The 27774-nt window shown below is 41.5% G+C and overlaps 2 protein-coding genes and 1 non-coding gene across 7 annotated transcripts; 2 read left to right on the plus strand and 1 right to left on the minus strand.

Annotated features, from left to right (window-relative positions):
• The first annotated feature begins 95 nt into the window (after positions 1–95).
• Positions 96–10346, plus strand: polg (polymerase (DNA directed), gamma). Of its 5 annotated transcripts, none has more exons than XM_015028476.1 (23): positions 96–194; positions 1172–1769; positions 2353–2548; positions 2628–2795; positions 2911–3057; positions 3132–3211; positions 3886–4068; positions 4625–4767; positions 4892–5015; positions 5111–5332; positions 5564–5675; positions 6027–6107; positions 6217–6333; positions 6426–6586; positions 6656–6709; positions 6783–6900; positions 7196–7331; positions 7428–7674; positions 7758–7880; positions 7982–8150; positions 9329–9537; positions 9624–9784; positions 10261–10346. In XM_015028476.1, exons 2-23 carry the CDS (start codon positions 1198–1200, stop codon positions 10323–10325), a joined length of 3588 nt encoding a protein of 1195 aa, XP_014883962.1. In that variant the 5' UTR covers positions 96–194; positions 1172–1197; the 3' UTR covers positions 10326–10346. The 5 variants fall into 5 exon arrangements, with proteins under 5 accessions (XP_014883962.1, XP_014883963.1, XP_014883964.1 ...); XM_015028477.1 differs by having other exon boundaries at positions 104–204; XM_015028478.1 differs by lacking the exon at positions 96–194 and adding an exon at positions 487–522.
• Positions 10179–22609, minus strand: fanci (FA complementation group I). The gene is made up of 37 exons (XM_015028473.1): positions 21942–22609; positions 21748–21820; positions 21494–21624; positions 20869–21022; positions 20734–20791; positions 20600–20641; positions 20344–20467; positions 20153–20238; positions 19904–20036; positions 19725–19802; positions 19502–19638; positions 19234–19414; positions 18682–18769; positions 18356–18486; positions 18207–18277; positions 17999–18113; positions 17801–17923; positions 17640–17708; positions 16724–16825; positions 16446–16637; positions 16099–16220; positions 15502–15663; positions 14399–14578; positions 14110–14276; positions 13956–14023; positions 13746–13862; positions 13616–13667; positions 13398–13525; positions 12152–12217; positions 11948–12044; positions 11673–11857; positions 11527–11583; positions 11392–11451; positions 11228–11296; positions 10783–10878; positions 10574–10675; positions 10179–10443 (listed from the first exon to the last, which is right to left on the minus strand). Exons 1-37 carry the CDS (start codon positions 22032–22034, stop codon positions 10381–10383), a joined length of 3972 nt encoding a protein of 1323 aa, XP_014883959.1. The 5' UTR covers positions 22035–22609; the 3' UTR covers positions 10179–10380.
• A 1198-nt stretch (positions 22610–23807) lies between these two features.
• Positions 23808–23880, plus strand: trnar-acg (transfer RNA arginine (anticodon ACG)). Its single transcript has one exon. It is a non-coding gene; the product is annotated as a tRNA-Arg (tRNA).
• The last annotated feature ends 3894 nt before the right edge of the window (positions 23881–27774 follow it).

The following is a 27774-nucleotide window of genomic DNA, read 5'->3' on the forward strand; positions in this document are numbered from 1 at the left end:
GTCATTTCCGTACAAGTCTTTATCCTATGTATTTATTTAAGGCGTTTTAAAGGTTTATGAATCATCCAGACCGCGTGGTGTCGCTATAGTTTAACCTTTTGGATTTAGTGTTAAAACTCAAACTGGATGGGACGCAAAGATGCCTTCGTTCGGTTACAGGCGGACTTCACAATAAATCCCACCGCCTGAAACAAGTAAGCTAAAGTGTGCGTTTCTCTCTTGTCCTCTGTCACCGAGTTAAACAAAAAAAAAAGCTACGTTTAATGATTATAGAGTAAGTTACTTAAAGATTAACACGTGGGAGCAGGGTTTGTAAACACTGTTTTTGTGGTGAAAAAGAATTGAGGCTCATTTATATTTGCAGAGGTCCTAGAATTGCGAGGAGGCTGGTGCCTATAAACCAGGGGTGCCCAAGTCCAGTCCTCGAGAGCTACCATCCTGCAAGTTTTAGAAGTATCCTTACTCCATCAGACCGGGGTCAGCTCTACAGAGGCCTGATAACGAGCCATTCATTTGATTCAGGTGTGTTGAAGCAGGGATGCATCTGAAAGTTGCATCCAGTTATATTAATAGAAAGTTGAATAGAAGGAAAAAAGTGAGGTAGAAAAAAGATCGTAAGCAGCAGCGATAACCCTAACCCTAAGCGGGTTGTGAAGCAAATTCAATTTAATGGCTGTCATTGACCTTATGACTGACAAAGATTCATGCGAATTATAATGAAAAATTCGACCAAGTATATCAACAGATTTGTACAAGGTAAAGTTCTAGTGGTGATTGCTGTCATCGTGTAGGTTTGCTTCAGCTTTGGCTTTCATTGGGGTTGATCAGATTCAGACTTAAACACTGGCTCAGACATGTACAGCCAGAACCCATTTTACCTAAACACAACTCAACATAACTGAGACGCTTCAGAATCTATGTTGAAATATGTCAAAAGTCTCCCTGGATCTGATGTAACTGTTAGCTGACCAGTTTAGCTCTTGTGACACGTATGGTGTCACTGATCCAAATACACCCCAGGAAGAATTTGCTGTGTTTTCTTCAGTACACTTTTTGAAAGCTTTTTTTTTTTTGTATGAAATCTGACAGTGGAAATTTATACTTCTGGATATTGTTTCATTATCAAAGAAGTCATGTGAGGTTAATTTGTTGCTATCTGCTTGTCCTACAGCTCTGGTGAGACGTCCGCATGAGGTGATGTTGCATTTGTCACGCTGTCCTCTCAAGAGGACGTTTGTCTCTCTGCGATGGAGGCGTCTAAAGTCCTTCTACTCCACCAAACCTTGCTCACAGCAGGGCGAGGACTCGACGGAGACCCGCCTGAACCCCCTCAACATCCAGATGCTTTCCAGAAACCTCCACGAGCAAATCTTTCGTGGCATTGAGCCAGAGTACAGGGAGGAAGCTGTGGAGCGCAGCATAAGGCACTTGCAGAATCACAATCTGTGGGGGAAGGAAACCTCACTGCTGCCTGATGTCGACCTCAAGCTTCCGCGGATGTTTGGGAAAAACATAGATGACCACTTCCGCATCTTGGCCGAGAAGCAGAGCCTTCCCTACCTGGAGGCCGCCTCGAAGCTGCAGCAGGCCGAACCCCCACCCATGCCTCAGGAATGGAGCTGGGAGGTGGGCTGGACCCGCTATGGGCCTGGTGGGGAAAGTCAGAAAGTGGATTTCCCAGACGAGTCCGCGCTAGTGTTTGATGTGGAGGTGTGCACAACGGAGGGGCAGTGCCCTACGCTGGCTGTCGCTCTTTCTCCTACCAACTGGTGAGAAACAAATATCAACATATAACATGTAAAAATGGGAAAACCGTTGTGGTTATTTTGCCTTCATCATGACTCTTAAATGTTTTCACATTTTGTCACATTCCCACCACAACTGAGATTTTAGGTGACAGACCAACACAAACAAACATATAACTACGAAGCTTTTAGAAAAGGAATCATGGTTTTCAATACATTTTTAATTATTTATTTATTTATTTATTTTTTTTACAAATAACTATTTTGAAATGTGGCTCGCTTATATGCAATATGTGGCATGTTGATGTATTCGGACTGTCATAGTCAACATCTTGAAGACTCACCTGCCCTAAACTTTCTCTACTACATCACCTCTGACCTGCCCACTGGGCTCCTTGATCTTCATGATGCCCTTTGTTCTCTAACAAACCTTCTCAAATGTATTTCAAAGCTATTTTCCTCCCACTTCAGAGTTATTCACTACTTTATCTTTGTCAGTCACTTAAATTCAAATAAAAATACATTGAAGTTTTTAGTCACGGCTTGATAAATTTGTGAATGAGGCACTGTGTGTGTGCTGAGAGCCTAACTTCCTTTGTCTCGTCAGGTACTCCTGGTGCAGTAAGCGTCTAATTGAGGAGCGGTACTCTTGGTCAAACCAGCTCACTCTTGCAGACCTCATTCCCCTGGAGACGCCGTTTAACTCTTCCCGCCCTCCAGGCGGTCAGTGGAAGGAGAGGCTCATAGTGGGTCACAACGTCAGCTTTGATCGATCTTTCATCAAGGAGCAGTACCTTCTGAAGGTTAGGTTCGTTGTTCTTTTGTGCTTTTCTTTAATCTGTCAGTTTATGTCGACTAAGGCATCCATTTTGTTGCATTCAGGGTCCAAATACACGCTTCATGGACACCATGAGCCTTCATATGGCCATCTCTGGGTTGACGGCCTTCCAGCGCACGCTGTGGATGGCCAACAAGCTGGGTAAGAAGAGGGGCCTTCAGGAGGTTAAGGAGCACATTAAGAAAGCTGGACAGAAGAGGGAAGGCCCAATGGTTTGTGTTGTTTCACTCTAATTTACTTGTAAAACTTATAAATTGAATTTTGATTTTGTAAAGTTTTTTTTTTTTTTTTTTTTTGCATTAAAAAAACTCCATGCTTTGTTGACAGATTGGCTCCTGGGCCTGGGTGGACATGAGCAGTATTAACAATCTAGCTGACGTCCATGCTCTATATGTGGGAGGGCCGCCACTGCAGAAAGAGGCCAGAGACATTTTTGTGAAAGGAACTATGGTTGACGTCAGGAACAACTTTCAGGTTGGAAATAAATAAAAAGTTTGAATATTAACTGGAGTTATGGAGTATTAATGTGCTTTTGCTGCCATCTACAGGAGCTAATGCAGTACTGCGCTTTGGATGTTGAGGCCACGCATCAGGTCTTCACAGAGCAGCTGCCCCTCTTCATGGAGAGGTTGGCAGACCCACGAACATAAACACCAGAAGTTGTGCAAAAGCATCTATACCCCTTCAACTTGTACGCGTTGCACAGTTGCACAGTGGTTGGAAATGAAAATCCGATAAATGAAGTGTGCAACTGTTTTCAGCTCCTCTGAGTCGATACTTTGCAGAACTACATTTCATTGCATTTACAGCTGCAAGTGCATATCTAGTGCATCTGCACTAGGGCTGCTCTTTCTGGTGAAGTAAAGCATTCCAGCAGCATCATGCTGCCACTGCCATGTTTCACTGTTAGTATTGTGTGTTCAGTATGATGTGCAGAGTTTGTTTTCTGCCACACATAGTAGTTTGTGTGTTGGTTGTAAAGATCAGTTTTGGTCTCGTTCAACTAAACCAAATGTTGAAAACTATGTGTTTTTTGTCCCGTAAATTATAGTCAAAATAAAATATGTTAAAATTTGGGGGTGCAACGCAGCAAAATGTTGAAAAGTGTAAGTTTGTCAGGCAGTAAATTTGTAAGATTTAGTATTAGATTAGAGGTCAGGGACAGATGATCTCTGTCCCGTATTGCTTGTTTGTATTTGGTGTCCTTCTAGGTGTTTTGGAGTCATATCATGATGTATTTAGTTTGAAGAGTCATCTTTCGCTGCTGTTAAAAACTTAATCGCCTCCTCTGCATTTGGTAAGGTGTCCGCATCCAGTGACGTTTGCTGGGATGCTGGAGATGGGTGTCAGCTACCTTCCCGTTAACCAGAACTGGGACCGCTACCTGGAGGACTCCCAAGATGTCTACGAAGAGCTTGAGAGGGAGATGAAGAAGTCTCTGATGATTCTAGCCGACGATGCCTGTCAACTCCTGCAGGATGACCGGTCAGAGAGTAACTGATAAAGTCCCATGCTGTTGGCTGTGTTATAGCATTTCATTCTATTTCAGATTGTGTCTTAAGGTAATACTTCTGGATAGGCCATATGTTTACATGTCATCTACTCATCTGTTCCCTTTATACCCCCCACTCTTAATAGCTGGGATCAGAAATGATAAGTAACCAAGCAATGTTTTCAAATATGACAGTAATTAAAAAAAAAAAAAAAAGTTGTTTTGGGGATTTTTCTATGTAATTTTATGCAATATTTAAATTGAAATTCCAAAATAAAACTAGTAGTTTTGTTATAAGGTTGAAAGTTTTGTTAGGTTTTTCATGTTATTTTCGTAAGTATGGAGCGTTCATGGTGGTTCCTTATTTCCAAAATGGAACCAAATTTCAAATGGTTTCATTTATTATTTTCAAGGGTCATTTAGCCCTCGCAGCTTTAGATCAGTTTTATTTGGCTGGGCTCTTTGGGTTGTTAGATTGATAACTCTCTATGCAACACTGTTATGGATAAAAAAAAAAAAATAATAAAATCACATGGTTTATATTTTAAGGTACAAAGAAGACCCCTGGCTTTGGGATCTTGAGTGGGACGTTCAGGAGTTCAAGCAGAAGAAAGTCGCTGCCAGCAAGAAGAAAAACTCCAAAAACGCAGCTGTAGCAAAGACTTCCACTCTGCTTCCAGACTGGGAAGATGGTATGTCATTTCTTTAAAATTTTTATTTTACTACTGCAAGTTTTTGAAGTTAATGACGATCCCCCCCCTAAAAAAAAACAAAAAAACAAAAAAAAAACTAAAGCAGCTGGTTATTGTTTTTCAGACCCAGGCCCGCCATCTGAGGAGGAGATGGCAGGTCCTTGCTCCAGCAGGCTGGCTGTTGAGAAACTCAAGGAAACAGTGAGTCGTCTTCCTAAGAGAAGGCAACATCTTCCTGGACATCCAGCGTAAGATTATTCCAGAACACCACAGTCACCTGTTACTGGGCATTTCCCTCTTTTCTTTCTGAAAGCCTCTCCTTCTTCGACCCGACGCTCTCTAGGTGGTATCGTAAGCTGTGTGAGAAGATGTCAGAAGACAGCTGGTCGCCGGGAGCCAGCCTCATCAGCCTGCAGATGAGGCTGACGCCGAAACTGATGGGCCTGACGTGGGACGGCTTCCCCCTGCATTACACGGAGAAACACGGCTGGGGATACCTGGTTCCCGGGCGGAGGGATAATCTGAATCCTCAGGAGGAAAATCTTGAGTCTCTGTGCCCACACAGGTGCTTGACTTGGTGCTCTTCGAGTAAAAAGACTCGACACACGGACTGCACAGGAAAATGTTCATTTTTTTTTTTTTTTGTGAAATATTGTTCTTAGTCATTAATATTCATCTTCCGCTAAGGATATCCTCCTTTTAATTTATGTGTAAAACAAGAATATTCTGCAACGAGACTCATTGCCTACTATTGTGCTGATCATTTAACCTCAGTTTTAAACGTGTGTTTTCACAGAGTCATTGAAAGGATATATAAAGAATATTGTGAGCAGAACAGCAAGGAGCAGCCTGAGCATCTAAACCCTTCAGATGAGCCTGTGTGGACCGACAGCACAGTGTGGACGAAGGTGCTTAACATATAAATAATTATAGTGTTAATTTAAATATTTGTCCCCCCAAGGAAGCACTAATGTGATTGTTTAGCTCATTTTGACTTCTGGTTCTTCAGTCAGTATTGGTACGAGTAATTCATTTCTTATTTTTTTATTTATTTATTTTTTTCAAAATCTCTTTCTCTTTCTTACTGTTTTTTCAATGTCACATGCTGTTTTTTTTATTATTATGTAAAGCACTTTGAAATGCCTTGCTGCTGAAATGTGCTATACAAATAAAATTTGATTGATTGATTGATTGTGTCTATATTTTCTGCGATGACTTGTACTGACTGTGATATGTTTTGTGTTTTTCTGCGCTTAAAGGTGGAGGAGTTGAGCTCCTTGGAACATTTCCCAGAAGAAAACGGAGCCAGAGTGGTAAAAAACGAGAAAAAGTTGACGACGGTCAGTATGGACCGACCAGTTCTTTCTTGTTATGGAGTTGGATTTTTTTTTGGCCCATTACGTTTTCAGCTGGGATTTATTCTATTCCACTCATTTTATCCCTTACCAGCAGTCCCACGATCCCTTTTCTCTCAGCGAGGAGAGTCGCTGCCACTATCACCATGGAAACGGCCCCTACGACGACGTAGATATTCCAGGTTGCTGGTTTTTTAAATTACCTCACAAGGTGAGCAACTTTAATTTCACTTTGGTGCCCTTAATGGCTCCATTGGGTTGTTTTTTATTTATTTTTCCCACTCTGACTAATCGCTCCAACAGGACGGTAATCACAACAATGTAGGCAGCCCTTTTTCAAAGGACTTCTTGGCTAAAATGGAGGACGGTACGTTAAGAGCAGGGAGAGGTGGAACCAACGCAACACGAGCTCTGGAGATCAACAAGATGATGTCTTTCTGGAGGAACGCTCACAAACGGATAAGGTACCCACCCATCTGCTGTTCGGATCACAGCCAGAACTGAACGTGGGTTTAACTTTTGCCTCCTCAAAGTTCTCAGATGGTGCTGTGGCTACGGAAAGGAGAACTTCCTCGTAACGTCAGCAGGTGTGTATGGCGCTTTGCCATTCCAGAAACGAAAACAAAACTATTATGCATCTAACTTTGCGTCTTCCGAAAGGCATAAGGACTATGATGAAGAGGGCCAGTACGGGGCCATCCTGCCTCAGGTCATCACAGCTGGGACTGTGACCCGCAGGGCTGTGGAGCCAACATGGCTGACCGCCAGTAATGCTCGGGTAAGAAGACGAGCTGATGTAGGAAGTCGGACAAAGTCTGCAAGAAGCTGACAAACATTTTAAAGAGCAGTTCGAATGATGCTTTTTCTCAAACTGTTTCATTTGGAGAGAAAAAAAAAAAACATTTTTGGATGAGACTTCTAAACCATATTACCAGCTGTTGATCATGGTAGTGGCCATATTATGCTTTAGTTTATATTATAAGTCTGTTTGAAGAGTGTAAAATCATCAGTTTCCTAGTCGGTTTTAGACTAAATGACATTATATTTAAAATCAGCTTTTGTTTCCTCCTCAGAGGGACCGGGTAGGCAGTGAAATGAAAGCCATGGTTCAGGTACCGCCTGGATATCACCTGGTTGGAGCAGACGTAGACTCTCAGGAGCTCTGGATTGCTGCTGTACTCGGAGAGGCTCACTTTGCTGGCATGCACGGTAAAATAAATCCCTATAAAATTGGGCTGCATTACTAAAAAAAAAAAAAAAATGCAGTTTTTTACTTGCAGTCTTGCCTGAATATCTGTGGTCTAGGTTGCACAGCATTTGGCTGGATGACCCTTCAAGGAAAGAAAAGTCAGGGGACCGACCTGCACAGCAGGACCGCAGACGCTGTGGGCATCAGCAGAGAACACGCCAAGGTGTTCAACTACGGGCGGATATACGGGGCAGGACAGCCGTTTGCCGAGAGGCTGCTGATGCAGTTCAACCACCGCCTCAATCAGACAGAAGCTGCCAGCAAGGCCAGGCAGATGTATGCTCTAACCAAGGGCGTACGCAGGTGAGCTCAGCAGCGTGAACGGAGAAGGTTTCAGCTGGAGTTAGTTGGAGGCGGTTGCCGTTTTTATACATTTTTCTCGCCAGATACCATCTATCGGAGGAGGGCGAGTGGCTCGTCGATGAGCTGGGCATAGATGTGCAAAGGGAGGAGGATGGAAGCGTCTCGTTGGAGGAGCTGCGGAGGATCAGTAGACTTGCATCGCAGAGGTAACAGAGCGAGTATAATCAAAGCTCAGTAGCTTTCCGCTACTCCGTCTCTGGACACCGCCGCCTCTCATCTTCCGTGCGTGCTTGCCGTAACGTCTCAGCTCCCGGCGAAAGAAGTGGGACGTTGTGGCCAAACGCGTCTGGGCCGGAGGCACGGAGTCGGACATGTTCAACAAGCTGGAGAGCATCGCTCATTCAGCGCAGCCGGCCACTCCTGTTCTAGGCTGCAGGATCAGCAGAGCTCTGGAGCCCAAGGCCGTAAAAGATGAGGTGAGACAGTAAAAAAAAACTAATGCTATGTTCATTATTAATATAAATGGGCCGTCAAATATGACATACTGAATCTTTTTGGTACTTACGTCAGCAATAAATGTGTTTTTGTTCCCGTATTATGAGTTGGATGCCGTTTTTATAGAACTTGAAGATGAACACACGCTTTGATAGAATGGAACGTTCTCATGTCTTTCCTGCCTTGGAGAGCATATAACAATAAGACTCTGCGTCATATTGTATTTAAACATCAGGGAAACAGAAAGTTACAGATTAATCAAAGGTTTCTCAAAATTTTGTAGTTTTGACTTGTTAAAACCAGTTTTATCCAATTTCTCTTTCAGAACTTTACAAATGTGCTCCCTTTCTTGATATTCAAAACCTTATTCATAAAATGTATATGCTAAGTAAAAAAAAAAACTACAGTTACAGTGCTGACTTATTCTGAATCACACAAAGTTAAAGGTATTCCATCGCATCTCCAAACTGGACAGATTCCATTTCTTTCTCCTTTTTTCTTCCCTGAAAATGTAAAGCGTGCCGCCACATTCTCAAATATTCATTCGTTTCTTTTAATAAAAAATAACATTGGCCAATCACTCATGTGTTACGATTGCTAAATCCTTCATTATTTAGCACGACTGTACAAAAAGCTGCTTCTTGCAATTTATTAGGACCACAGGTGACGTCACACTGTGTTTTTGAATACTAGTGAAACCCTGTTTAACTGTGGCAAAAGAATCACAGATATTTTAGTCTTTTATATTAGCAACTAGCATAGCTAACAGTAATTATTAGTCTGTGTGTTCTCTGTACAATATGTGGATCCTTACCTCTGACTCTGAAGCTGCCAGTATTTCTTAATGCATGTTTTACAATCAAAGCATGGCTTTTCATCAGGAGCCTTCTGTTATAGTCTATCGCCCTCTTGTGGTCGTCCAAATTAACAGCAGCCATGCTAAAAATGCAGTTTTTTGTTTTTTTAGATCCTTAAGGCTTCATCTCACTGATAGTGATTACAGCCGACTCTTTATTTATTCAGTAATATCTTCCACTCTGCAGAGGAGGTGTAGCCTATATATGCTGCATTGACTGATCCAGCATTAAGTCAACTTTTAGTCTCATGCTGATTTCTGTGCGCCCCTTGTTCTCATCTAAATCCTAATTCGACTTTCCAGTTTATCACCAGCAGAGTGAACTGGGCGGTCCAGAGCTCCGCGGTGGACTACCTGCACCTGATGCTGGTGGCCATGAAGTGGCTCTTCGAGGAGTACAACATCGACGGCCGTTTCTGCGTCAGCATCCACGACGAAGTGCGTTACCTCGTCCGCAGCGAAGATCGTTACAGAGCAGCGCTGGCGCTGCAGATCACAAACCTGCTGACAAGGTCACTGTGCAGAACACTTCTGATTGTATTCATTATCGCTCCACAGTTTATTTATCATTGCTTTTTTTAAATTTTTTTAATTACAGGTGTATGTTTGCCCATGCGTTAGGCATGCAGGACCTTCCACAGTCGGTGGCGTTCTTCAGCGCGGTCGACATTGACCAATGTCTGAGGAAGGAAGTTACTATGGACTGTGTGACTCCCTCCAACCCCACCGGTATGGAGAGGCGATACGGTATTCCACCTGGTGAGCTCCGGTCCTTTTGTCTTTAAATGCCAACATTTTGGTCAGTAAAGAATGTTTTTAATACATCCACAGCACAGAAAAGACAGGAGGAAGTCTGAAATGCAACAGGAACTATTTATTTTGCCAAAAGGATTCAGAATAAAACTCCGAGCCACTTAGTGGTTTGGAGTTGTATTCGCGACTCTTACTGTGTGCATTCTAATCTTTCCCTGACGTTAGTGTGTTATAAAGTGAAAACTGTTCTCTGCTACGCCTACACCATCTTCTACTCAAAAACAAACAAGTTTTGTTTATCGGGGAAATTCAGCAAAAGAAGCTGAATTGTTGAAAATTGTCTAAATTATGAAAAGCAGGAAGAAACTAATTCCTATTTTAATTAAATAAAACTGTTCACTTCATATTTAAAAGATGCTTCTTTTAATGAATTGACATACATATAACAGATTATTAAACAAAGTGTGCAAAACTTTCCACAGGTGAGGCCCTGGACATGAACCAAATCCTCAGCATCACCAAAGGCTCCCTGAGCAAAGGCAGGTAGCCGTTTCCTGCTGACCGGCAGGTTCGTGATGTCGAGGAAAGGAGTCGTTTCCAGCTCACTGTTTTCTCTTCTTCCGCTTGGGCTCCTGGCTCTCCTCTGCGTCCTGCGACTCCTGAGTCTGAGAAATAAGAAAGACGAGCCACGTTTGACGGACGGGTCTCTTGAAAACTAAAATCGCAAGGATGTTTTAGGTTTTTGTCACATCAGGGATAAATCTATTTGAGGGATCATGTGAAGTTTTCACCGACCTCCCCGGTTTCCTCCTGCTCCTGCAGGGCCGCATCCAAGGTGGCGGCGTTGATGCGGAAATCTCTCGAGGTGCTCAGCTTCATGTACTGCATCAGGTTGACCTGGAAAAACGAGCACAAATCATAAGATGCTGGCTGAGCCCCAATTTCCACACGAGTTTCTTGTTAAATATTTATGTGTTTTGTTTATTAAACCGGTTTAAACAGACCTTTGACTTCTTTGAGAGAGTGATGAGGTACTTCTCATACTGCTCGATGCTGAAGATCAGGTTGGGGATGGCCGTTGTCTCACGGAGAAGCTTTGCCTGCCCAGAGAAAAGTAAATATTCAAAATCAACAATAATAGAAAGCCTGTGAACTAATCACTGCAAAGTTGATCTCATTAATTCAAAACCCATATCCTCCTCCAGCTCGTCTACGGTCTCCAAAATTCCTGTTAAAATCCTCCACGGATTTTTCTTTGACTTTTTGATCAGGCATGTTATCTGGCTAACCAAGCGCAGCGATACCCGGGTCCTTGAGAGTTTATCTTTACAAAGCTCTTGGATTTGCTTCACATTCATCTCTGTTGCTTTTGCACCATTTTTAAAAAAATAGATAGATCTCAGCCACGTCAGGTTTGGCGATTCATTTCTACACGGTTAAATTCCTCACCGACGCAGCAGCGTTCACCTCGTTCCTTTTCTTCTTCTTCTTGTCATCGCCAGGGTTGGATTCTCCACTCTAACCAAGGAAAAAAGAAAAAAAACAGAAAAACTTAATGCTTCCTGTGGAGGACGAGGCTGGCCTTTATAACACCAAACTGATGGTGACTATACTTGGGCGTAAGTGATGAAGGAGTAGCACTGCGGGGTCAGGTGGGAACCGGATAGCTTCACCTGCATAGAGGAAGCCTTAAATAAAAAACAAACTATAAAGGAAATTAAAACCAAGTAGTAAAACTTCAGACTTACCAGTTTCTCAAATCTGCTTGGCAGTGACCCGTGCTGGCTGGCACACGCCTGGATGTACTGCAGTGTAGATTTAACAGACAAAAGGAAGCGTCACACCGGGACACTGATGCACAGTCGCTGAAATGATCAGCCGGGCAGATACACACGTATTTGACCAGGGTGGTGAGGGTGGCGTAGGTGCGACTCAGCTCTCTCAGCAGTGTTACGGTGCAGTTCCCAGGAAGAAGGGCCGTCTGGACCAGCTCGTTTAATGCGGTCAGCAGAGTTCCCAGCTGCAGGGTCACCGCCTTCTCAACCGGGTCTTGCTGGCCCGCAGCCTGGGAGGCGTCGGCTGCAACCAGAGAAGTTCAGGCTCTGTTCAACTGTCCGAAGGCTGTGGATCGATAATCCAACTACGCGCCTTTGGAAAAGGGGATCGTACCAGAGCCGGGTTTCTCAGAAGCTGTTTGGCTTTTCTTCCTGGCAATGAGCCAGTCCACTTCATCCAGCACTCGGTCAACCTGAGTCAGGACGAGCAGCTGGGGAGAGATTTTACAAGTCAAAAACGGGAGGAGACGGCTTAGAGATACCGGAGGAGGAATTTCACAATGACTCCAAGACCTGCAGCTGGAAAACAGATACGTACTGCTGCTGCTGTTGCCGTTTTCATGTTAACGATGGAAAAGTGACACTGCTTCTCCACTTCTACATCCTGATTAGAGAGGGGGAAAAAAACAAAGCAGGGTTGATTAAAAAACAAACATGCTGTATTGTTTGGCTGGTGGAGCGCCGTCCGCATTTATTGGCACCTTCCTCTGGAAAATGTGTAGCATCATCTTTTGCTTTTAAAAAAAAAAATCTTTCCCGCAATTCTTGGCACTCACACCGTTGCCGTTTTGCTCTTCATTTCGACTCTTCCTCGACGTCTGTGACATGATTTAGGGTTGGAGCAAGAGGGATCTTTGGCTACATCTCCAGGATTTACCTCTAGAGACCCTCCAGATCTGTAGATGATCTCTTAGGATTTAGGTCATTGTGGCAGGTGGAAAAGAAACAAACCATCAAAACTTCAGAAGAAGTATTTAGAAATCTCTTCTGGTTCAAATTCCAAAGACGAATTTCTCTGTTCTTGTGGCTTCAGTCTTATCTAACCAAACGAAATGTTCCAGTTAAAGTCCCGGAAGAGTCTTATTAAGCATTAAAAATGCTTTCCTGGCATCAAAACAAACTGTTTTTTTATGAGGTGTTGGTGACCCAGGAGCATCCGTCTGCTACCTCCGTCACATCCTACTCACAGTGCTTGGAGCTGGAAACTCTGTCGTCTTATTCGGGTTTTTATTCCCCAGAGACACGCAATGCCGATTTACTTTAACAATTAAATATAAAATATTCTTTTTAAAGAAGGTATTTATAAAAAAAAAATAAAAAAAACAATCAGTTTTTCATATAATGAGTAAAATGTTAGGAAAATTTAAAAAAATGTGCTGGTGCCATTAAAAGATTCATTTTTAAAGGGACAACATTCAACAAGGGATGAAAATTAGAGTGGGTGGTGCTGTAAGATGGGAACCAAAAACATAATTAAAAAAATGCATAAAAATAGGTAAACAATCCTGGATATATTTTCTAAAATGTACAGGAAAAAGACCATCTTGCTTATGAAGTAAACTCTGAAGTTTTAGAACATTTTTCATCACATCTTGCCACACATGGAGCGTTAACGCAGAACTTACACCCACTGGGTGACATGATGCTGTGGTCTCCGATGGAGCACTGATGGGGAAACTACACAGTTCGAAAGCCTTATATTTTATAACGCGTCACCCAGTTTAACACTTAAAACCGCTCTAAAGGACATCCGCACCCTGAAAAAGTGTAGCAGCGTCCATCACCTGATCAATGTCTCCCAACTGGCTGTGAATGTCTTGACAAAGCTCCAGCAACAGACTCGCCGGAGTCTTGTAGAGGACCTGCAAGCTGAAGAGAAGCGACAGAAGCCCTTTACAGAACGCAGAGTCCTCTAAAACAAAAAAAGAAAGAGAGTTAACTTCCAGATCGGTTCCTGTGCGCTCAACCAGCTCACAGATTAAAAAAAAAAAAAGCCACCAACCAAAACTGGTTTCTTTGCAGATCTTCACAGTCCAGGTGATCATCTGAACAAACTGCAAATTGAAAGTAGATCATTTAGATAAAACACTCCCCGCTTAGTGAGACGGTGTCCATGTAACGGTGCACCTTGCCTGTTTAGAAGAAGGCTTTAGCTGACGTGAGAGCACGGTCAAAATGCTGACCAGCAGCTGGGCTTCTCGGCTGTTGAAGTCCTCCTCGCCCCCACTCAACTGAGTGAACAGCGCCCTCTGTCAATAAGCAACGAAAGTAATACAGATTTACACATAAACATATCAGTCGCGCAAGTAATAGTAAAGGAAGAGGAATTTTCAGGCCTCTACCTGAAACTGTCTGATGTAAAAGTAGTTCATCTCCGCAACGTCGTCCTGCTCGGCTTCATCTTCAACATCTAGAAGAGATTTCAATATGAACGATTGGTACTTCCCCCCCCTACAGTTTGTGACCTGAGGGTCACAGATTGGATGCATCTCTAACCCATGGCAGAGAGCAGCTGGGCCATCTTCTCTGGGCAGCGCTGCTGGCAGGTTGTGAAGATCCGGAGCAGACCGTCCAGACAAAGCTGGGACAAGCTGCAGCGCTTCTCCTTCTTCCCCGCCTCCTCCACCGCGCGCGGGATGTTGGTGTAGCGCCACATCAGGACGCTGCGAGACAGACGGGGAGATCACTCGTCATCTGCAGCTGTCCCAGCAGTGGACAAGTAAAACTACAAAACAGCAAAAGATGAATAAATCGAAAGGCTCTTAAAGACGTGGGGATGTTGAACCTCGTCATGTCACAGAGGAAGCGGAAAGTCCTGTCTGAATGCTGTCCATCTGGACCGTCCGTGTGTCCGGTGTCCTCCAGCTGCTGGATCTTCTGAACCGCCACGCTCAGAGCGTAACGCACAAACTCCCCGCTTGAACGCAGCACGGACAGAGCCTCCTCTCTGCTTTGACTGTTGTCTCTGGGAAAGAAGAACATTCGCTTGGTTGAAAGTTGCAGGTCAGTGACGGCAATGGTCATTTTATTAGTTCTCTTGTGATGCCTACAAACTCAACAATTGAGTTTCAATTGACATCCACTGATGTCGGATGTTAAATGAATAATAAAATAGCAGTCTAATCGCAAAAAAAGTTGAACTGTTGTTCTTGCAGATTTTTCTTTATTTTGCATAATTTACCACTTTATAGTAAGAAAAATAAAAAACAACTTTTGTTTCATGTCCAGCCTGGTTTGCTCCAATTCTGGGCAGGTAGCCATTTCTTGCAGCACATCTACTGAACTTGAATGACATGTTTTATCATGTTTCCCATTTTGAAGAGCAGCTAAAGGAAGTCTGAGAATTGTGGAATAGCTTAACGGCTCAGATTCATTTAAATATTTGTTAAAAACTAGTGTAATCACTGTTTTTGTCACATTTTTGTATTCGCTTATTTTATTCTTTATCTTATTTATTTGACTAAAATGTGGTTAAGTTTTGTTGTTTTTCAATGGAAATTTTCCCCAGGGAAACAGGGAGCCAAAGCTCTGATGAGCTAAAACAATAAATGTATAACACTTAAAAATATATATATATTTACTTCTATTATTTTGAAGTATTTTGAAGTCTGTAAAGAATTTATATACGTTTACGTATTTTATCTCCAATGTATACGTTAAAGGTGTGTCCATATATCTTAGCCAGAGCTCTTGTAGTATTTAGTTTAATGTGATATTATTGTTTTGGCTCAAATAAATTTAAGATTGGACACATTAATTTGAAAGCTTTTAACACAGCTTTACTAAAGGGTAAATTGATAACCGAGTGCTGAAAAGCGATTTATGAAACGGTGACACTAAAAGCTTGTGAGTTATGCTCCGCGTGCGGAAACCCCCGAGAGGTTTTACCTGAAGAGGGCGGTGATGAGAGTCGACACGAAGCCCATGGAGAGCAAACTGCGAGGCGTTTTGTGCGACGGCCCTCGACCTTTCCCGGATTTCTCCTTCAGGATCTCAGACAGTTTGTGGTGGCGGTGGAAGAGTTCGAGAAGCTCCTCAAGGCGCGTTTTGCTGCAGGACAGAGACAACGGTTCGGCATCTGCGCCTCGTTTTATTCCAACCACGTCACTGTACGGCGAGTGGATTCTTTATGTTGAGAAATTGAAATAAAACCGTTTAAATTTGATCTAAAATTGAAAGAAAACTGTCGACTTGAGAATTTTTTGGCCCCAGTTTGTTACGCTACGTGATTTTATAGATTGCCAGAGTTCAACACCACTTACACTTAGCTTCATTATGACTATTTTCAAATAAAGATTCACTAGCTATACACTTTTTTTTTAACAAGTAGTGGACAGCAAAACAAGAATATTTTTAACAGAACTGCTTAAACATACAGCAAGACAGCTTGTAAAATAAACATCCAAGACTTTACAAAATGTAATTTTAAGTAGAGAAAAGTTGGATTAGACCTTGCAGGAACCCTGACAAAGAGTTGATAGTTACTTGTAGTTTGCTCTGATGAAGTTGTACTCCATCAGGACCTCGTAGAGTCCCATCACCAGCACAGCGAAGATGTTATTCTTCACTCCAACGCTGGAGCCCAGAGAAAACTCTGCCGATTTGTCCTGATCGATGCAGACAACGCACCAGATTCAAAAAGCGCTTTGACTTCACAAGTTAATCATCAAACACCAACACAGATGGAGACGCACAGCGATGAAAGCAAAGGCTTTGCTGTTGTATAAATGGGTCCATCCCAAAGCTACGCGTTCTAGTAAAATTACTAAATAAATGCTTCTTAATTGAAAGGACATGTCGTTATTAGAGGGGGTGGGGGGAAGGTTTCCTACCAGTTCAAAATCCTCCAGTTCACATTTGATCATGCGCCTTGTCATGCTCTCCAAGATTGTCTGTAATTCAGATTTGTAGCCCTCGTCTTCTTCCTCCGCCTCATCATCGCTGTCATCCACGTTGAGGTTTGCAGCTTGGTGTGTGTTCTGCAGCCAGGTCAGGCAGTGAACAGTACAGCTCACCAGATGCGCCTGAAAAGCAACGAAAAGTGCCTCAGAGGACTCGTCAACAACGAGCAAGACGTGACGGCGAAGCGTTAACGAAGGCCGTCGGCTACCAGCGGCTCCTGCAGGTAGACTTGGTCGCCGTGAGCAGTGATGCACGGCTCCAGTTTGACGGGAGGAAGCAGGTCCTGTTCCGGCTCATAGTATCGCCTCACCTGAGGACGCAAACGCTTAATAAGCACATTTTAATAAAAAACACACACACACACACACACACACACAGAGAGCCATCCAAATTTACTGGTACCGTAACCGTAATATCTCATACTTTAGAAAACGTCAACTTTTACTTTGAGTAAATTTACTTTGTGAAGGAGGAAATATGTTAAATATTTGCTCTTCCTAATAATTTTCTTCCTGCGTAATAAATGTAATAAAAAAATTTAATTGGCGACACTTTATTTGAAGGGGTGAGACTGACAGGACACCGTCATAAATATGTCATGAAGGAGTGTTCACGAATGCTTATGACTTTAGTTATTAAGTGTCAGTAAGTAATGACACTTCTAATGCAAACTTTACTCTTTTAATGTAAGTTTTAATGCAGCATTGCATAAAAATGTAATTATTTACCGTATAATGCTCAGCTGACATTTTTAATGCAACTTTGCATTAAAAGTGTCATTATTATGACAATGTCATGTCAGTCTTATGCATTGTCACACTTTACTTTTTTATGTTAATAAAATACCAAGTTCTGATCAGTGACTTCCCACTTCCCTCAGGAACAAACATGATGCAACACAAAGGCACGTTTCCTTTAGCCCCTCTTAGAAACGGCAAAGGCGAGAAAACACGTCATTCCACGAGAGGAAGATGTTTGTTCATCTTAAAAAGTCAGGAGATGCTGCAAGAAAATAGCTACTTACCAAAAGTCATGTTTATAAATTTTTTTTTTTTATATCTCTACTATATCTATGTTTAGGTGCTGCTCGGCTTTGTTTTGTAAAAAGAGGGTGTAGTACAAACCTGAGAGAGGAGGGTCTGCATGATGGAGCTCGCAAGCTGAGAGTTGCGACGGAGAACATCATAGAAACCCTGAAAATAAGAAAAGAACTGGATCCCTCAATCCTTCAGCAAGGAAATAATCTAAAAAAAAAAAAAAAAACATGCCATCAAAAGATGTCTACCTCATAAAGCATGAGGCGCACATCGGCCTGCTGGCCCAGGCAGCGGCGCAGGCTGCTGAGGATCTCCAGGCAGAAAGCTTCATTGGCAGCAGAATTGTAGCGAGAGTGAACGTCCACTTGGACCTACATGATGAGTTTTAAAAGGACTGTAAATATCCCACAAACAAGCGGTCTGTGTCTGTGATGTCGGATCAATACCTGGCTGGAGGAGACAGCCTGGCTACTCTGACTGGAAGCCAAGCTGCCCAACACCTTAAAGTTTTTCAGCAGCAGCAAAAAGCCGGTCACTGCAGACTTCCTGCCGTCCAGCTGGCTGGTGGAGGATGATGGAAAGGGAACAACTGTGTAAGGAGGGTAATTCATTTCTCTATCGGATGTGACCGATCAACAGCAAAGCTGCTCATACCTGGAAAACATGGCCTTGCGAAGCACCAAAATTAAAGAATCTTTCAGAGACATGCTGACTTTGAGCAGAGGCTGGAAAAGAAAACAAGAGATAAATGGCTTAACTGCACAAACCTTTGCATCTTCGACGTGGGATCCGTGTCTAGGTACCTGGACAGCTTTCAGGAAACCCTGAACGGTCCCCAGAGGCAGATAGGTCAGGTGGTCGAATGTCTCCGTCACCTTGGAGGAGGACTCCAGGAGGATCATGGGAGCAGAGCTCACAATGTCAGAGAAAAGGTCTGAAAAGTCAAAGCATTCACAACTGTGTTAGTTACAAGCAACGACTTCAACTGTATCCAAGGTGCACAGAGAGGAACAAAAATCTGCTAATGTAAAGATTAATTTTCTAATATGTTTAGTTTCTCAATCTTCAGGTGAAACTGGAGTCGCCACTAAATCTAAACGCCAACGTAACTATTGGAAACGTCGATTACCCAAGTAATGACCGACAGGTGAGGCGGTCTTTGTGACCAGACGATTCAGGACCTGCTCCAGTATCTCGCCTCTGATTGGCTCATGCATCTGTTGTAGACGAACACAGGTCAGTGAGGAAGTAAAGAAACATTTTAGTCAGATCAGTCATGACACAATTACAGCAAAAGTTTGGTCAAAGTTGATGCAAAAATTCAACATATTTTACGTGACAGACCAACACAGAGTAGCAGAAACAGAAGAGCAGAGATGGAAGGTTCTGACTTGTATGCAGCCCCGCTTACTCTGGTTCCCACAAATAAAATGGAGCACAAACAGTTTTCCTCAGAGTTTGCCTAATTCCGATATAGATTAGATGATAGAACAACCTTTCAATCAATTATTTAAAAATGGAAAGAGTAAAGCTACAACTGAACTAAATCATTTTCCTCCTTAGTAAAATCCCACTAGGGAACATTTCAGTTTAACAGAATGTGAACAAGTTCAGAAGACATTAAAACTATTTTTTTTTTTTGTTTGACACAGCTGATGCCTAAAAGTAAACCTTACTGTACCTTAAAGCCCTGCAGGAGCATCTGTCCTCCCAGCTTGCAGGCCTGCTGAGACGGGGTCCGGGCTGCAGTGACGGGCCCCTCTGTGGACTTGCCAAACGGTCCGGGTTTGGGCCCGAACGTGTCCATAAGAAAGAAGCCGAGCTGCACCAATCCCTGAGTGACGTGATCCCATCCAAACACACTGAAGGAGAAGGAGAGTTTAGTTAAGTTCATAAATCAATGAAAGCAAATCCGGAGACTTCAGGTGGAAGTCAAGACGCTTCCTCACCTGTTCTTCACTGTGTCCAGGATCATCTTCGCCACACTGCAGTGAACCGGCAGGAGGTCCTGGAGAAACTTCGAACCTTGTTGAAGCTGCTCGTCCTTATAGCTCTTAATCACTGCCCCTTTCAAAAGGTCAAACACCTACCAGCAAAAATAATAATAATAATAAAATACATTTGACACAGATTTTAATCCGAAAAAAGTAAAAACAAGGAAGCTGTTCCCACCTGCTCCTCATATCGCTGGACGCGAGCTACTGAGAGCAACAGGGCGACGCTGAACGGACACAAGTCCCCGTACGACGTCTGCAGAAACACGAACAAATCCATAAGCGCAGCCGACGCGTTTGATCAAAATGTTGAAAATAATCGCGAAAAACGGATGGCAAAGCGAGGCTGACTGTAACCTTAAAGCTTTTGAGGAGCTCCCTCCCGAGCTCATGATCCAGTCTGATAGCAAAGACTACGTGGAGAATGACGGTTCCCTCCACGTGCCTCAACTGGTCCTGTGGAATAGTCTGAACCTCCAGATGCAAGTTCCTAAAAAAACAAAAAAAAAAACAAGGATTCAAATACTTAGAACGAGTGAATACTGCATTTACGGAGAGTAGAGAGTGAATCCAGGAAGGAAAAATAAATAAATAAAACTCGCTCACTCTCCGTCCTCCTGCTCTTCTTCCTGCCGATCGTCCTGGTCCCTAAAGTAATTGACGATTCCGTCCAGGATCTGTTTCTTACAGCCCTAATTAAAGAATTAAAAAACCAAAAAATTACACTGATTGAGAAGTGGGAAACTCATGTAGACGTATTTCTTTCAAACAAAAGCAAAACTTATTAACAAACCCACTTTGGCCGATAAAAGCAGCAGCTGATAAACCAGTGGCGGGATCTCCTGCAGATCCATCTTGGAAAACATCCTCAGGACTTTGTCGACCAAAAACTGCAGCTCCTCTGCGGACAGCGGCACGTCCCTAAGAATAGGCAAGATGGAAAAACTGCAACATCAGAGGAGAAAAAGATACTCTACGTGCAACAAAAGATCCGTCACATTAGAGTAATCTGATTTTCATCCGCTTAAGAAATGCCACTGACAGGTTGCTTACCTGAACATAGTTGTCAGGTGGATAACACACTGTGGATCCCATCTGCATGAAAAGTAAAGAACCTATGAGCTCTTTAGATGGCACACAACTAGTGAAACACGGCTGGCGTTAGATAAGAGCCGACACGTCTTCACCTGCTTGAGCAGAGGCTGTTAATCAGCTGCTTTTTGTATTCTTCGCCACTGAGTTCCCCTGTAATTACAACAAGTCGTGTTTTTGAAATGTATACCTCGCCTCTGTGTTCTTTCAGAAAACCGACCAGCGTTTACCTTTGCCGTAAGACAAGGCTGCGCACGCCGCGAGTGCGGTAAGGATCGTAGGAAACAGCTCCAGCGATTTCCCGCTGCCCATCTTCCCCGCTTTAATGGCGTCGACGAACAGAGCAGCCAGTTTGGCGAGAGATGATCCCGACAGTGTGCGAGTCTGTGTTACAACCACAGAAAGACATTACAACCAGAAACTTTGACGGATTTTATTGTTTTATTATGAAATAAACAGACAAAAAGTAATGTATAATTGTGACGTGGAAGGGAAAGGATATACGTTTTTGTTTTTTCCCAGTTATACATTTACTCTAGACACATCTCTAGATGTCCAGATAGTAACTTATCTCTGTGCTAAATTTCTCCACAACTTTCTCCCTGACCTGTCTGATGTGTTTCTTGTCCTTTGTGATGCTATTTATTCACCAAACTTCTCTAATAAACCTCTGAGGCCTTCACAGAATAGCAGCTGGATTTATTCTGAACTTCAGCTACACACAGATAGTCTATCAACCAGGAAGAGTGCAAAGGGATCCATTTTACAAGGCATAAAGGTAGAGATACCAAATAGGAGACTTTTAAACCCCGCTTCCAATACTTCCACTATTCTATTTTTTATTATTTTTTTTACCTCCAGCATCAGCAGACCGATGATATCAGCTGCCACCTCAGCCTGAAGATCCCCAGATTCACACAGAGGAATGAGATGCTCATACACCAGAAGTCTGCGATTGGCCCCTTCACTGGAACCAGGGGGAGATCCTACAGACAAGAAAGCACAGACTTCTTTTCACACTGCATGTAATGATGCACAATGAACCACTTCAATTCAGCTTTAAATTCGATTTAACTGAAGATAAGTCTCATTATAAGCAGACTGCCTACCTTTAAGTATCCCTTTGAGCATGGTACCGACCTTCTTACCCCTTAGTGCACTGTTGGTCATTGCTGTAATAAGCTAGAAAAGCATTCAAGGGGAAAATAATACGAAAACAAGGTGATATTATAACCAAGAAGCAAAAAAAAAAAAAGAAAAGAAGGGAAAAAAAGAATCAATTCCACTTTGTAATTCTGCCTACCTGGTCATTTGTCAGGGATGACAGGTATTTCTGAAGCTCAACGGTGCTCTCTCCATCGGATAAAGAGACGATTTTATCCATTTCAGCCTTCATAATCCGTTCGAAGTGACAAACCTCACAGGGAAACTAAAAGTAGGCTAAAAACTCTGTTCGTTATGAATCTCAGCAAGCCCAGTCAGCTTTTGAATCATTTATCTGCTGTTAAAAGTTGAAATTCAGCGGAAACTGTTGGGATGAATCTCTCCGTCGGTCTGAATATCGAACCGACTTTGGCAACGTTTTCATAATAACAGCAAATTTCCCGCCACCGAACACTTCCTGTTTTAGTCCGAGGTTGCCATGTTTGATGTTTTTTGTCAAATTTACCATGCCTTCCTCAGGAAACCATGTCACTGAACAAGCAGGAGTTTATTGAATCACATCCGTCGGCTAAAAAATAACGCTAAAACACAAAATAACAAATCATATGATGGTTTGTTGTGCGTAGAGATGTTTTCTTGGACCATATTCAGTGATCATCGGATTTTATTACTCTAGAGGGCGCTGTTGCCTACGTAACCACTTAAACATACCCTTAAACGTAAGACATAGGGCCCTAACGAGTTCCAGGAGCCTCTTAATAAATCGGATTATTATGGAAAAGTTCATTTATTTTAGTAAAAATTACAGCAAATGGAAACACCCAAACGGCGAGCTTCTTAAAAAGAAGAATATAATACCAAAATATGTTTTTTAAAAAGGTAAATGGGGAGTTATGTCCATGCTAAGACTACCGATTTGACAGTGATGCAGCAGATAAGTCATTGATAAACTCGACAAGGACTGTAAGTTACAATATGTCATTTCTCAAGAAGCTTGATTTTTATACAGTGCTTCATTGTACATGTACAGTGCTGCATTGAAACATACTGAAGATTAGTAGAAAGAAATATTTATTTGAGAAAAAAGTGCATAGTTAAAAGGTGTAATCACAGCGTAGAGGTTTGTGTAAAATGGCTGCATAATAGAAAACGTGCAATATGCTATTGCATTTACCACATGACTTAAAACACATAAAGAAGTGCTTAACTAACTTGGGTTTAAGTCTTTCTGGTTTGGGCTCAAACATAGTCCACATTGGGTACTCTAACCACCTACTGGAAATTTAATATAATTTTTCCATCTGAAACATTTTGATACATCTAACAATATGGGGGTTCAAAACAAGATGTAGGTTTTTAATTACATGGCCAAAACACCTTTATGCTCTTCTCAAACATGTTCTGCTCCATTAACTAACAACTACCAAATGTATTGTAGAATACAGATATATATTTTATTTTGAAATTTAGACTGTATTATTGTGTCATATACTGACAGATGTAACAGTATCTGTCAGTATATGACACTACAGAATTTAATAGATAATGTTAGCATAAAATATTAGTGTTTCGTACACAATACAGAGACATGAAGTTCGTCTGTAATAAAGTAGCTTGATTTGAATCCCAAACATTTCTCGAGGTTTCGCTATAGTTTTGTTATTTAACAGCGCCCTCTGGAGACACATTATGATAACACCACTCAGTGTAACAGCAGGATGCCAGATTTGTCAAATGTACACCAAAAAAGTTAATCTTTTAAATGTAGTATTCCATTAAAAACTAAAATTTGTATATAAACTTTCGTTCTGGTTATTTATATACGTTTCGCATTAAAACACGACGAAAAATTATGTAAGTCTTTCCTTTTGTTCTAAAATGTATAAAATAAACGAATTAGCGTAGCTATTGTCAGCTTTAAATGTAGAAAACACAAACTAGGAAGAACTAATTTTTGATCGATTCAATTATGGAATAGCGTTTCAAATTCTGCATGCCGTATCTCGGGCCAGTGGCGCAATGGATAACGCGTCTGACTACGGATCAGAAGATTCTAGGTTCGACTCCTGGCTGGCTCGAAATTACGTTTTCCCTGTGTTAAAAAAAACAATTAAGCTTTTGTTACAAGTTAACACTTTTACAACTGTACGAGTTTCAGATACCCGGTCAGATTGCCTCCACTTATCAACACATTACCGAGAATTACACCAGCATAAATTACGTTGTTCACTAAAAATTGTAGGAAGCTCTTTTGTTGTGAAAGCGAACTGAATCCATTGAAACTTTACAGTTTTCTCATTAAACAGCCAATAGCAATTGTTACGCTATTCTTGACTACTTTACAGAATTTGAAACTGAAATAAATACGTTAAACTATGCCTCAAGAAATAGAAGTAATATTCAAGCAGCAAATTAAGAGAAGGAAACAGAAAAAAAATCATGAAAAACAATTAAATATAGTTAACATGAGCAAGTATTTTACTTCGGGACTTGTCAAAAAGCATCCAAATAAAGCCATCCTATCAGTTACTGTATTCTAACATTAAATAACTCGTTTAGGAGATTAGTTTGTGGCGGTTCACATTTGACACCCAAAAACACTTCTTTAGCTGAAACGGTTGATTGATTAATTTAAATTAAGAGTACATTAGACGCTTTTTGTAGGGTTATTAAACTCGCATTTCTCCTGTCTCGAAAAAAGTTTTTACCACCGCCTAACGCTGTATCGCCGGTATGGAGTGGGACTCGAACAGTTAACTTTGCACAGCAGATGGCCACTACACGTTGACATACAAGCACCTCCGGTTCTTTAAAGACCTAAGAGAGATTAAATAAATGCCCTATCAAACACAAAAGCATTTTTGCATCAGAAGACCTCCTTGAATGTGACATTGTTTTTTAGTGTATATATTTGCTCTCTGCTCTCCAATTACATATCTTTTTACAGTAAAACATTTTCCTTTTTCCCATAATGTCTAATTTTATATTGTTAATGTTTCAGTATTCTAAATCTATGGAAAACAAGTGACCCTCTCACCTTGGGAGAATCTAATCGTGTAAAAGAAAATAACAAAATGAGGCCACGATTCAGAGCTGCTTTTCTTAATAAGATCTTAAAGTATTTCCCAGCAAATAAAATGGCTTTTAACACAATGAAAATCCACCTGAGGGTTGCTGCAATATCTAGGTTCAGTCATTTAGCTGTGTCACAATTATATTTTATACTAGCTATATTAGCTCCGTGAACCAAAAATTATTTGATAAAACGGTAAGTACTGTACTGTTATGGGGGAAATGTTCCCCCGTAGTATTCCAGCATACACTGTTGGCATAATTATTACTGTTTTATTACCCAAAGTTACAATGCCTTCTGGACTTTAGCACTCTCAGGCAGATGTTTGTGTAATGTGGATGGGTGTGATCTACAGTTATATCGAGGTGAGCATATTTCTTTCTGCCAGTCAAAATGGTAAAAATAAACACCATGCACCACAAAAAAATAAAACAAATATTCTAGAATGCATTTCATGAGAAAGTTACATTGCTCAATAACATGGCTAAGAAGCAGCAAGAAATTATGAAACACTTAACAGGACAAACAGGTTTAAATGTCATGAATAGGAGAAAAAGAAATATCTGAAGATATATTTTGTTTTTAAAAGGTTGGACAGTTGAATAAAACATAATCCTCAACAGAACAGATGGATGGACTTGTGACTGGTTTGTAAATGAACAAAGGGTCCCACCTCATATGAGTCAGATGATGGCAAGGTGTGGACACTTATTTGTCCCAAATGGGCCAGAGGTCTTCATCACTGGCACCAGTTTTATTGAGCTAACTTGTACAGCACTTTATGAGCACCTTTGCACTTTATTAAAATCGCTTTAACTAGCGCCTAATGATAAACTTTAAGTGTATCTGCACATTAATCACCATTTGAAAACAGGATGTCTAAATTATTCACTAAATGTTTAACTTTGTCTCTTCTGTTTAGCATTTAATGCCTAGGATATTTAACGTTGTCTCCGATTTTTTATTTAATCAAGGATAATGCTTAACGCTATTCCTTGACGTTTAACATTATTGCCAATGTTTATCAGATGTCAAATTTTATCTCTGGGAAAGTTTCCTTTTGTGTTAAACATTGGAGATGAAGTAAAACATTCTACATACAGTAAACATAGGAATAATGACAAGGTGGGCCGGCCAGCCGGTCGGTCGGTCGGATGGATGGATGTAACAAGAATGGATGGATGAAAGAACCAGGATGGAAGAATGAAGGGAACCAGGCATGGATAGATGGAGTTCATCTGGGTCTGAAAGCAGCTTCTCATCAAGACGGTATAGTTAAATCCTCATTTTCTTCTCTCAGATCTGCCCAGCAGGAAAAGCTCGCTGCATCTCCTCTCTTCCAGCGTCCATCAGCTCAGTGTGACGTAGCGACTCAAACTCAACAGGTGATGCTGTTTTCAGGTTGTTTGATCTCAAATCTCCCCCCACCAAAGGCTCCTCAGATGAGAGGGGTTGTAGCGACACACCGCCGACCCGTTCGGCTCATTACTGACTGTTCCGGAGTCCGATTCCATCAAGCTGCTGTGGGACACCTGATGAAACTCTCCCTGCTCAGATACACATAAAAAGGAGAAACATGAAATCAGAGATTAATTATTTTCATCAACATTTATTATGCTGTGATGGAAAATAAAAACCCAAATGAAAAGAAAGAAGCTGCTGAGCGGAGGACCAAAGGGGAAGAAGTCCTCTTCATTCTCAAACTTTAAATTTGAATGAACATTTAACACTGGAACTGGAAGACATTTAAAATATCCTAAATAAATAAACAGAAACTACAAAATAAAAGGAATCATAATGTTTCTGGTATCAAATAAGCCTACTTATTTTTTTTATTTTTAAAAAAAGAACAATTTTGTTTACAAAACACCAGATTTAAGACTTTTGTTCAACAGACTCTAAGGAGTCAGAAAATGTATGATATGCCTATACTGTCTGTCTATGGGAGGCGAATATGAGCTATAATTTGAAGTTACAGATGTAGGCTATAACCTTAACTGGTTCTTTGGTGTGTGTGTGTGTGTGTGTGTGTGTGTGTGTGTGTGTGTGTGTGTGCGCGTGCGCGTGCGTGCGTGCGTGCGTGCGTGCGTGCGTGCGTGCGTGTGTGTGTGTGTGTGTGTGTGGTGGGGATTAGTGGGGGCTTTGTTTAGAGCAGGGGTGTCAAACGATCCAGTCCTCAAGGGCCGGTGTCCTGCAACCTTTAGATGTGCCTGTGCTACACCACACCCAAATAGAATAATTAGGTCATAGCAAGGTTCTGGAGAACTTATTTACACAAGAAGGAGGTAATGAAGCCATTTCATTCCAGTGTTTAGTACCTGTGGCACATCTAAAAACTGCAGAACGGTGGCCCTTGAGGACTGGAGTTTGACACCTCTGGTTTAGAGTGTCACTTGTGTCTAGTTTGTTAGTTATAAAAAAGTTAATCATTAATAGTAGAAATTTACACTTGCATAGATTTTAGGATGCTGTATATAGCCCTATTTATCAGATTTTGTGAGTTTTTCCAAAATATGATAATAATCTTTGGCATATATATACTACGTATGATTCAATAGTTTTTAACCCTAAAACTATATGAGGGATACATTTGTTTTTATATTTTCAGAACTTAATACCAAACTGCTTATGGAGAGTGAGAAACTCTTATAGAGAGTGAAGAGTGTCAAATGACATTAAATAACTTAGGTAATAATTATTTAACTGTGCCATTCATTTTTTAAAACTCTCCAAAGATCTGTCTTTTGATCCATCTTTAAATAATTTAAGTTTAGTCATAAGTTGCTTATTTAAAAAAAAGTACAATAAAGTTTTGTAAAATATGTATATTTTTTTTTATCTTTGATTATTTTTTCCATCCATCCATCCATCCATCCATCCATCCATCCATCCATCCATC

The sequence above is a fragment of the Poecilia latipinna genome, unplaced genomic scaffold, assembly GCF_001443285.1.
Source record: "Poecilia latipinna isolate Pla-1442-1.1 unplaced genomic scaffold, P_latipinna-1.0 Scaffold125, whole genome shotgun sequence".
NCBI classification, from domain to species: domain Eukaryota; kingdom Metazoa; phylum Chordata; class Actinopteri; order Cyprinodontiformes; family Poeciliidae; genus Poecilia; species Poecilia latipinna.